Genomic DNA, 12,115 nt, shown 5'->3' on the forward strand with positions numbered 1-12,115 from the left:
TTTTCAGATACCATTTCTCCACCTCTGCACTAAGAAGGTAATCTCATTTCTCTCACCTGGAATTTCTTAGTTCACCTCCACCTTCCATAGCATCTATAGTTTATTATATCACACACACTGCATAACATCACTACAGTGTATGCTGTATAAAAGTTTGTAAGTACACTCCATTTTCCTTCAAAGTTAACTGGATTTCCATTTCTCTTACATAGTTCACACAGCAACACATTCAAGGATATGCAGCAAGTGAATAATATATTAAAGTCCCACATACCAAAAGCAAGTAGGTCACTCAACTAATCCGACTATGTAACACATCAGAATACTTTCTTTATTAACAGTTATAAAAATGTCAACAACTCCTCCTGATGTATTGCAAAGTTGCTAATTGTGATTCTACAGTCACCTTCCATGTTATCATAGCTCTCCAATACCTCTTACAAGCTTGATGTGGCAAGTTTTGAATAGCAACCACTCAGTAACATGGGCTTACACTTTGTTTTGCACATCGAAAGTGGTAAATTCAAACAAGAGAGGCAGACAAGAAATATCAGGGAAGGTTTTTGGGTTTTTTCTTTTTTTTTTTTTTTTTTTTTTTAGCAGCCACGCTACTCAATAATGCTTTTATCATAAAAGTTCAGTGCACAGGTTGCAGTGTCTTTCCCAGTTAAACCATCTTTGGCACGTTTTTCAATTTTATGAATCCTCAGAAGGCATTCCAAGAATTTCTGATGTCTGTACATTATAACAACAGTTGTATGTAGATCAGGAAAAAAAATTGAAAATGTAGAGTACGCAGAATAGTTTTAATAAACAGTTTTACATACAGTACCTTACATATAGAACAGTGTGTTTGCAAATTTAAATAATTTTTGAATGTACAGTGGCTTGTACTCTTATCAAAAGGTAAATTCAAGTTTACTGTCTATCGGTTCTAAAATGCATTTATACAGATAACTAGAACTGATAAACAGATGTGAGGCATAAAATGTTCAAGTATCTTTGTCATCAGTTAAATAGCCTCCTTCTAACAGTCATATTTTACAAATTTCAAAACCTGTACATACATTATTTTCAATTTTAGAAACTGTTTGTTAAAAGGTAACGGTTTATGTTAACCACCAGTTCTTATAATCTATTGAAAAAAATAGATGTGTAGATATAAATGTATATACTATGTATAAATGTATTTGTGTATGTATACACATACACATACAAGTATGTATGTAGCACTGGGTACAGCGGCAACTTATAAGCACAGGGAAAGTCCTGGGCTCAAAAACCAGCAGAAGCTAACAGAGCAGCTAGGTTGCCTTTGGTTTCATGATGTTGCATTTACTGAAGCTGGAAGTTTTCTTGTTTTTGTTTTTTTTTTTTTTTTTTTTTTTTTTTTTTCCAAAAAAATAAATCTTGTATAATGTATATTGCAATATTTATTCTAGTGGTTGAGTACACTGACAGCCACAGAGAGTTTCACTGCTCGTCATTTCCTCATCCCAGCTGAGGATGGTGAAGTAACACCAGAACAGAGCTACCCAGGACAAAAATTGTACTTTGAATCCTGAATACTCCCCACAGAACATAAAAAATATAAACTAGATATAATTTTGGATGGATTGCTGGCACCAAGTAGGAATACGGAAAAAACCTTCATGTAAGCCATAATGAAAATCTCAATCCAGTGGTTGTAATGTTATTTGGCACATGTGACCACTGTTTGCCACTTACGTTTTAAAGGAGCCTAAGGGTGCTGTAATAAAATTTTCTATTTAAAAAAATACTTTGAAAAGGAGACCGTGACAAGTAGCTTCTTTCAAAACCAAAGCTAATATGCTCACTTTCCTGAACATTCACGAGAAAAGAAAATAATCTAAAAACTTTTCTTGTAGAGAGGATGCAGATCTCTTTGTGTCTTTTACTGATAAGAATTTTGTAAAAATGCAGTTCAAAAAGTTTTAGTCAGCTGAATTCCACGGATTCAGAATTTTCCACTACGTTTCAAAATAGCAGAACCATTCTTTGCAGAGATTTTGTTCAGCTTTCCTGTATGCAGAAGTTTCCTCGTTTATCATACTGAGATACAAATATTTCTCAGTATGTAATACATCATATTTTGAGGTTTGGATGTGAAAATTTAGATTTTCAGTATAACAGATTGCTTACTCTAGGTTTCCTCTCCACTCCCTAAAACTTTAGGCTATTAATGTAATAATCGAAGAACGATATAAATGCTCAGCTTTTTGCTGTCTTCCTATCAGTCTTGTGGCTAGTAAGAAAATTCACCGTAGAGAACCTATTTTTATTTCTTTATTCTTCCTTTTGTCATACAGAGCAAAGTGTTGCTATTTGCTGTACTTTCCCCATGTCAAGTAAAAGCTGTTTAATACGTCGCTTCAGCTGAGGCAATCTTGCTAAAGGATCTGGTGGCTCCAGTTCTCCAGTGAAATCAAGCCAGCTTTCTAAAACTACAAAGGAAAATGAAGAAGAAATTAATCAGAATGAGTCTCTGAGAAACAATTTTCAGAACAATTAAACCTTTCTTTAATATTTTATCCTTAATGAGAAGGGAAAAAATATTGAGGCTGTGATTTTTCAACAATTCAAGCATATCTTCTGATTTGATTGTTACTATAGATACCTGAGAGCAAAGTACAGCCTTGGCTAATGATTTATTGTCCTATACATAAAAAAGAAACTTCAGCCCAGAGCCTTCTACCTATGACAGATCTGCAACAGAAGAAGCAGTCTGGGAATGTCATAATCAGTGAAATTCTAGGTTCACTCCTGTCACTTAATCAAGCTCCTAGTTATACGAATCAGACTACGGAACAGTTTTCCAATCTTCAGTGTTTTTAAATTAACTTCTATGCTTGTAGAGATAAAAAAAGGAAATAGACAAACCTTGTATTTCTAGAAATAATGACTCATATGAAGCAGTAATAAGACCACAAATAAGAATCAAATGACCATTTGTCAAATAATGATGAAGGACTCTCATGAAAACACTGCACTCAAGTTCCCCTCATTCCTAACTTTCTACAACTAGTGAGTAAATTCATGTGCTGCAATGTTTACTTCTGCAGTACAATCTCATGCATGTCTTCCCAGGAAGCCTGGTTTGTTTTCCTGAATCCATTTACACGCTAATACAGCAAATTGAAAACGACAGCAGAATGAACAAACTTTTCCTAAATACTGTCAAGCAACAGAACAATCAAGCCAGCTGCAGAAAAAGGCTGTCAACTTTATAATCCACATCTGGACAAAGACCAGACAAATCATCTAAAGTTTCTAAAAATCTATCTGATACTACAGACTTGAGCTCAAGCATCCTGACCAATTTAAGTTACTTTAATAAACAGTAAAACCTTGTGGAAGAGGGTGAAACCAGAACTGCAAGCTCAGAATATAATTTTGAGTATCCAGTTTTGAATACAATACTTAAAAAAAAAAAAAATCCTCAGTCTGATATTGCCTTTAACAAGTGGCTATGAAATAAGCTATTTTAGGTACATTAATAAGCATCTGTAAATGCAGTTACCATCAACTTCCTTTTCAATCAGGTCCATCCTGCTGGTGACTTCATTCTGTACATTCTCTATGTGGGTAAGGAGATTTAGCTGCCATTGAAGATGTGTATCCACTTGTTCCTCTGAGCCTTTTCTTTCATTACAAACAAACACAGTGTTTCCTTCAGCAGAATTCTTCTTCATAGGGGCAACAGAAAGAAAAAATTGCCATTTAAGAGCATCTATTTAATTTCTAGTGTTCATTTTGACCCTTGAATATCACGACACACTACACTGTTTTAGAACTGTACTTCTGCCTCCTTGACAAAAAGCATACTCAGCCACCATGTATCGTAACACTTCAGTAGACTAAAACAAGCAAAATGCAAATTCCATAGAAATGAGCATGTTTTTTTAAATGGCAGAGCAAGTAGGAGTGAGGGCAGGTCAAGTTTTGTTTACTGCAGTAAGCACATTGTATTTCTGTGCTCTGTTTATAAAAATCATGACTCAATTCATCAAGTGCTGAACTGCATCAGTGTAACATCGACAGAAATATACAAAACCCAAAGGATTGCTCCAAGTATGGGCAAAGAATAAATGAAAACTGCACAAAATACAACAACATCCAAGATGTCGGAAGTCATTATTTTGCAAAATTGGCCATTCATCTGCTGTTTCAAACAGAAGTCTTTGCTGCCTACCCTGTGATTCTCTGTAACTTGCCAGAATTAAACGTGAGCAGGGACAGGTACAGGGACGGTAACACTGGGAGCTGTGCAGCCATGTTATGCAAATGGGCTGTACGTGGAAGATTAGCTTGCTTTGAAGAAACTAATTATTTCTAAGATGACAGCAAACAAATTTCTCATCTTATCTATCTGATGTTTCAGTCACTGGCTGTGACCAAAGAAAGTAAACCAGATTGAAAAAAAAACACATTAATCAAACTGTTCAGAATCTCCGCTACTTCAAAGGATTTGAAGTTTCAATTTCACGCTCATTATGACTTCATTTCTGATGGAAGTTCTTTCACTATTAACAATTCTGTTTAGGGACTTAATTCAAGGAAAACTCAAGATACATGCTCACAAAGAATCAGTTCAAGGCAAGGAATGGCTTTCACGTGACAGCAAGTAGTGAATTTAATCATTTTAATACACTTGTACAAAAAAGTGCCAAAGTTCTTTCCATGTCACATCAGCACAGACTTCGCATGTCTTCTCCCAGTCATAAACAGTATGAAAATCAGGAAATGGGGAACTGACAGATCTTCACTCACTTTATAAGCCAAAATTAACTATTTAAGTCTTACTTTAAAAAAAAAAAAAAAAATTCAGTCCAACTTAGACCATCCTGCTGGCAGCTTTGTAAGCAAGTCCTAGAGGACAAGCTGTTAATATTCACAATATTCACAAAGTTTACCAAAGAACATTTTTGAACGTCATAAACGCTTCTAAACTCTCCAACTAGATAATATCTTCCATCTCTCAGATACCTCAGAATGCTTTCACTACATCTCTCATAATTACACTGGGAATATTCTATATATAGATTAAACGCCCCATTTCTGATACTTTTCAGACTTTTCTGTACACCTACAACAGAAGAATGCTGTTTTTTTCCTTGCTGGATGAGGCCTCATTTACACAATCCTAACATCTAGATCCTCTGTTGTGTGTATTTTTCAGATGCCTGTGGCAACAAGAAAAAAATCTTGACACAGAGACAATTACAGATTAAGTAACAAAGTTGTTTTTTTTTTTTTTTTTTTTTTTCCTACCATATACTTTCTTTATATGACCTCTGTTTCACTGAACTGGTCAGTTCATAAGACATAACTTAAAACCAAACAGGCCCTCTTCTAAGCTACGAGACCAAGAAGCCAGACCAACACAGGTCATCAAGAAGTGCTGAAAGAGGTGGTAGGAAGTAGAATACACAACAACTTCTGAAGAAGAAATAAGTAGGAGAGTCAGGTGGGGCAAGATCACGCTTTCAGAAGGAAAAAGTAAATGTACAGTCCAAAAAGGGATCTGAATAAAATAATCTGATCATAACTTGTAAAAGAAAAGAAGATCTGCAACAGATCTGTAGATTCTAATTTAAGCCATTCTGTGACATTAAGATTCCATGACTAGGAAAAGACAGGAAGCTAGAAAGGAGAATGTAAAATCCAAACCAGAAGTTTGACAAGGAGAAGTGGAGAGAGCTTTTTACACTGAAGCCACTTCATGACAAAACGTACTCAGGGGCATGCTGACGCTCAAGTGACAAAGTAGCTCATGGAGAAATCAAGAGTGCTCTACAACACATCTAAGACTAGACAGTAAGCCTTCTTGTACTACCAGGGATAACTGCTGACAGGAAGATGAACTAAGGCATCCCAAAAGGAGTATTCTGATACTGTCCCAAAGGATCTCCTCCCAGTTTGGCAGAGAGAGCACCCAGCTCTTCAGGTATAGGACTTGGTCTCTACCAGAAACATTTTTTCACTGCTCACATTTTCCACTTAATCCTAAGAAAATTGTCATTGTAAATATATAACCTACTGTTGGAAAGAAAGCCTATCTGATACTGCTGCATGTCTACTTACTACACAAACACGCAATTTAGCAGTCAATTCTAACTAGAATGAGCCAAAATTTTCCCATTCAGATCATACAGCTTACATGCCACATTTAAAACTAGAATTAGAAGAAAAAAGATGCATCTTACTCATTTCCTCCACATCAGAAACTGTACTTCAAAAAGTGGATGAGTTGAGCGATTTATTCTCACAGTTCATATTGTAGAAAACAGAAAGGTTTGTTTTTGGTTTTTTTTTGTTGCTTTTTGTTGTTGTTTTGCGTTGGTTTTTTTTCCTTAAAGAGAATTTTTGACTAAGCCCAGACTACAAAGTATCAGCTCTTTTCCATAACACAATGGATTCAAACACGTAATGCAAAGCTGAGAAAGACATATTACATTACCAAATGTAATCCTGACTAAAAGTCTGAAAATTTTAATTAGAAGAAATACGCAGTATTAAAAACTCAAAATAAATTGTACACAATTTTTAAATTGGCATAATTATTTGTGGACTTCTAGGTAATATCACTTTTGAAAGGAGAGTATGGTATGATAATAAACACTAATGCAAATCTCAGTTAAAAGTGCAAGTAGAAAATAGAACTGAGAGAAAAAAGAAAGCTTGTTCTGTTTTCCTCAGCTCTCAGAAAACACTTAAGTTCTGTTTTTTATTCTTTTTGTAACATTGGAAAAGAACAAATATAAACAGTTCTAGCACAGGCAATACTTCATTTTGCACTTCACCAATACGTCTACTTTGCTGAAAGAATTTCAGCAATCTTACTTTGATCCCACTAATTGGTGCTGATAGAGTATGTTGAGTTCTAACAAACATTTCTGAATACTTATGTATTTGACCTTTATCAGATTAAATATATTTGCCTAATTAAGAAACTTCCCAGATGAAAGATGGTACTTACCTGCTCATTCATGCCGTCATCTTTAAAAGAATACTGTAAACAGTTTTTGTTCTCTGAACAAAATTCCTGGTCTTCCTCAAAACTACTTGTATCTTCATCATCTGAGCTCATAGGTTCAGCGACTGCTTTGCAATCTTGACCAAAACTCTGTGGCTTTTGGTAACTGTGCTCACTCGTGATATATGTGTCTTCCATTTTCTGGGGTAAACTAGGCGGTTCTTTATGGTTTTGACTGTGATATGTCCTTTCAGTTGGATTAACAGTATGTGGAAAAGTCATCTTTTTCTCTACCCCAAGAGTTATTTGTTCTTGTTCTTTTCGCTTTCCTGAATAAGCCCAGAGATGAAGGTCTGGGTGATGTTTATTTCTACAACAAAGATGAGCAAAATGTTATACAGAAGTTCCTCCTACAATGCTGAACTACTATAAATCTACTTCTGATAGATAACAGCTAAGAGAAGTGCCATTATCAAAAATAAGAAAGCACTGCTAGGTCACTTATCAATTCAGAATAAATCCACACTGCCCCATTAGCACCAAGTCAGCAATTAAAAAAATAAAAAAAATTAAAAAAAAAAAAAATCAAGCAACAGCAAAAAAGAAAAACATACTACAAATTATAAACCAACTCTGCTGAAGAAGATGAAGGTACATGTTGCACTGGAACTATTTCAACTATTTTATAAGGAACAACTTTAACGTGATAAAATAACATGCACGGAAATGGTAGCTTCTGCTACTTAAATATATTTTAAAAGATGACAATAAATCCTGATAAATCTGGACTGATACTTACTTTAATATCCCAATCTTCAACTGCAGTCCATGCAATATTTCTGTTACACCATATACATCTGCCAGTAGGTGATGTGTTGACACAATCTTTTTGGCATTAAGATGAGAGTAGTTTTCTTTCAAAAATGATAAGCCACACATGTGTCCATTGTTTAGCCAGTCTTTATCGTAAAGATATTTGGCACTCCACCTCTGACCTGGAGTAAGCAATTCACAAATTTAGGCACATCTAAAGCCACAGAACTGCATTTAAAACTAAAGTGCTAAAATTATTTGTTTTATCTCCTAAATGTCTCCTAATATCCATGACAGAATGATTCAAGACCTCATTATTTTACTGATTATCTAAAACTTAATTTTCTAGGATATATAAAGGGAACACTTGCTACTTCATTTTCAAAGCCAAGCTGAAAACTCACTCTCTCCAAACGACACTTGGAAATGAAAAATCTAATTACCTTTGTGATTAAAGTACAAGTGTACATCAATCTAACTGCAAAAAAAAATCTTTTTAAATAATTGGCACTTAACATTTCTTTTTACAAAAGCTGCAAAAGTTAAAAAGTAATTAAATTACTGATGGAAGTGTTGGAGAGTGGATTTTATATGGTTATGCCCAAAACATCTAGGTTATTTGGGAAAAACTAACAAGTATTTTCCTTCAACAATGTATTTAATATCTACTTACAAGAAGCCAGAAGATGGCTTCATGAAAAGAGAAAACTCAAAAATGTGACAGCAGAACTCTTACACTCTTCTTCGAGAGGTGTTTAGCCAAACACTGCTAGACAGGATAACAATATAAGCAGCCTCTATGTATCCCATGCTACAATATCATCTACAATTTTAACCCAACAGGCATTAATGAGTACTTAGCTAATGCTTCTAAGGTAACTTAATTATTAAAAAAAAAAAAAAAAAAAAAAAAGAAAGCAAGAACAATATATAATGCTAATTATTTTTGTTTACAGAGAGGAACCCAGACAAACAAACTGACTAAGATTGCATTATCTTACACTCAATGTCATATCACACTATCATCATATACATAACAAAGAACGGGTTGATGGAAGCCCTTCATACCTTTCAGGAGAATACCCTGTCTATCTCCTTTCTGCCCATTATCCCAATACACTTTAAAATACTGACATTGTGAATGACCTTTTTCTCCTGACATAGAAAGAAAAGAAGTAATGGTTAGGAAGGGAGAGAAGATAAAATTTAGGGACACAGTCTCCATATAGCAGGGGATAACGAAGTACCTAGTACAGCGCAGGGAAAGAACACAAGACAAATTAGTTGTTATTTATAAGAAAAGGGTTGACTGCTCAGAGTACACCACATAAGGAACTACGAGACATGACTTTATATTATCAACCGACAATCAGTTTTGGGCAAATGGAAAAAAATCACATCCATCCAGCTCTGATTTCTAAATATTCTTCTCAAGAAGAGCTAATGAAAACTGTTATTTAACACGTCTGCAAATGGGCTTCAGATACCCTGTTGGATAAATCACTAGAGGACATTTGTAACAATTGTTAGAAGAAACATTAAAAACTTAAAGTTTAAGATGCATTTTGCGCGCTAATGTTTAACATGAGTGCCAGACTTCTGCATATACATAACATATTCAACTTATTTACACAATTCCAGGCAAACACAAACATTACAAAATCCTAATATTAAACAACAGCCATAGCATATATATGTGTACTGTGGTAATGAGTCCTTTTATCTAAAAAATATATTTAAACAAATAGATCCAATTCCAAGTATATGCAAGGCAAACTTTTGAACAAGAAAGTTTCATTTGCAAAGTCTTTTCAGAGTACAATGAAATTAAGAAGACCTAAAGGTTTGAAAGAATTCAGTTCAAAAAACAAAGCTATGGTAACTCAAATTATGAGGAAGATTTAGCCAAGTTTAACAAGACATTACTGAAAGAAAAGTAAATCTCTGCTACAGTAAGACTTAGAAGATCTAACCTCAAAGAAGTGAAACAAACATAAAACGGACAAAGCTTTAACATTTTAAGCGAGGTATAACACTTCTGCTTAGAAAACCCAAGCAGACAACTGCAGATAAAGGTGGTTTACTCATACCTGGTGGATCTCTGCAGATATAACAGATGTACTGCTCTGGAATGCTGTCCTCCAACAATCCCATGCATACACTGTGCTGCCAACACAAGCATTCTTCGCACTGACATAAAAAAAAACAAAACACAAAAGCAAAAACTAAAACTAAGCAGATTTAAAAATCAGAAACAATTACTTGTATCATCAAAATTCAATGAACAACAGTTTAACTTAAACAGCATGTTTGAGCATAATAATTATATTTGGGTCATCTGTGTTTGGGTAGGCAAAGACATAAAGCTAAAAGGTAGCTTTAGTTTTCTCACCCACAAATTCCAAACTGGAGAAAAAAAATGAAGACGCAATATTTAATAGTATTTTATTACAACACTCAACAGTTAGCACCTAGACATTTAGTAGTGCAACATAAGACAGAAAAATACATTACAGTAAAGTAGAAAGATAATGTAATACATTACAGCATAACAGTGAAAAGTAGAAAACTCTTCAGTTTAATTATTTATATTTACAAAGCATCTCTGCAGTGCGCTAGAAAGATGTGTTTTTAATATCGCGCCAATGGAAAATCTAAAAGAAAAAGAAAATGAAGAGAAAATGAAAGAGGAGAAATAAGAGAATAGGAGAGCAAAACAGAAGTGGTAAGACATGAAGGCTTAGAAACAGTGAACTGGTTGCTCTCAATGACACAAAGTATGGAAAGGAGACAAGTGGTCAACATTAAGCTGTCACTGTGTATAAGAAGTGGGCAGGAAACTACCACTTCTATTTCCTTTTCTTAGGTCAGTGTTTTGCTTGATTTCTAAATATCTGCTGTTTCATTGTTGAAACTCACTCCTCTGGTGACATGTATGTTGAGCATCAGCATGTTCAAAGCACCTTTCCTCTTGTCATACCACTATGGTTACAAATTCCTCTCCTCTCTCCAAAAACTTCTACACTGGTCCATTTTTTCCTGTGTTGTTATCACCACTGCTGAACTGCTGCTCAATTCCTCCATCATACCACTGCATTTTAGTATGCATTTCCAGGGACAGTCTGTGTACTTCTTTTTCAGAACTTCCTTTAATTTCCAAAGACTCACTTGCAAGTCTATTAACAGGAGAACCATTCTTGCTTCCTTCAGAACTCAATTAAAGGCTTATTATAAAGTATTTATCAATAGAAACAATACCACATTGATAGTGGAATACATACCTTTCATTTAAGTGCAAAAAAAAGAAGAAATTCATGAACTTCTTAAAGCTACTGACAACCGAGTTCTTCCTCAGTTTTCACTGCATCTGATCTAATCACTCTATTACAAATTCCTTGACACAAAGACTTTGAATTATTCATTGCTAGATGGAAAAAGCAACCCTTCATTGCAATACAAATGCATACGAAGCAGTAGTTGCAACCTGTCAATGGCTGGATGCCACACAGACATCACACACTCTTTAAACGATAGTTACATTTTTATACTAAGGCTTACAATTTTAGTAGTTCCTAAAATGAGCAAGTAGTCTCTTGTTTGAGAATTACTGTTTTAAAAATGAAGCATAAACTTTGCAACACAAAGATGCTGATATTAACATCTGTATGGCAGAGATCTTACACAGAGATTCATTCATCTTGTATACAGCTGCAATGAATTTAGTGAGTGGAGTAGAGTTGAGGTGTCTATAGCAGGTACTGTCAAAAGTAAGGACTAAATCAGAAATGCTGGTATAACTACAATGGTCTGCAGACAGAGAGAATGATGTGTGTGTGGAAAAGCATTTTTTCCCCAACTATAAGAAAAAAAGTTCACTCTTCCTTACAAACCTGTTCTGTATATTAAATGGTTAGAAGAAACCCATCCAAGAGAAAGTCTTCAGCATATGCTGGAGAATCACATCAAGCATAAAATATTTTATTATTACTGATCACTTCTATTTACAACTCTCAATGTAAATTCAGTCTCCAACACCTTAGAAGAAAATCTTCAAAAGCACAAAATTTATGTGGAAAGTACACCTCCCTAATTCCTTTACCTGAATCATAAAGCCATTTTCTTCATCCAGTTCACAAATGCATCTAACAATTTCATTGAGAGCATCATCTTCATCCTGAGACTCTTCAAAGTTAGTTGAATCAAAATCCTGATTGTATTCATCACCACTGAGCAACAAACTCTCTGTAGAGGAATCATCCAGGAACTCCATATCTGAAAGGTCTAGTAAAAAGTTATGAGATTGTG

General features: G+C 34.7%; 1 protein-coding gene across 6 annotated transcripts in view; it reads right to left on the reverse strand.

The window, feature by feature from the left end:
- Positions 1–787: 787 nt before the first annotated feature.
- PHF20L1 (PHD finger protein 20 like 1) overlaps positions 788–12,115 on the reverse strand; it is a 49,281-nt gene continuing 37,953 nt past the window's right edge. For all 6 annotated transcript variants that reach the window (XM_042836913.1, XM_042836887.1, XM_042836904.1 and 3 more), the window contains 6 exons: positions 11,910–12,091; positions 9,901–10,000; positions 7,797–7,992; positions 7,001–7,367; positions 3,542–3,707; positions 788–2,465 (listed from right to left, as the gene is read on the reverse strand). In XM_042836913.1, the coding sequence (XP_042692847.1) occupies positions 2,323–2,465; positions 3,542–3,707; positions 7,001–7,367; positions 7,797–7,992; positions 9,901–10,000; positions 11,910–12,091 (1,154 nt within the window). In that variant the 3' untranslated portion in view covers positions 788–2,322. The remainder of the gene's footprint in view (positions 2,466–3,541; positions 3,708–7,000; positions 7,368–7,796; positions 7,993–9,900; positions 10,001–11,909; positions 12,092–12,115) is intronic.

This window comes from Centrocercus urophasianus, unplaced genomic scaffold (assembly GCF_019232065.1).
Source record: "Centrocercus urophasianus isolate 14NV4802_14NV808 unplaced genomic scaffold, USGS_Curo_1.0 seq_11, whole genome shotgun sequence".
Classification (NCBI taxonomy): domain Eukaryota; kingdom Metazoa; phylum Chordata; class Aves; order Galliformes; family Phasianidae; genus Centrocercus; species Centrocercus urophasianus.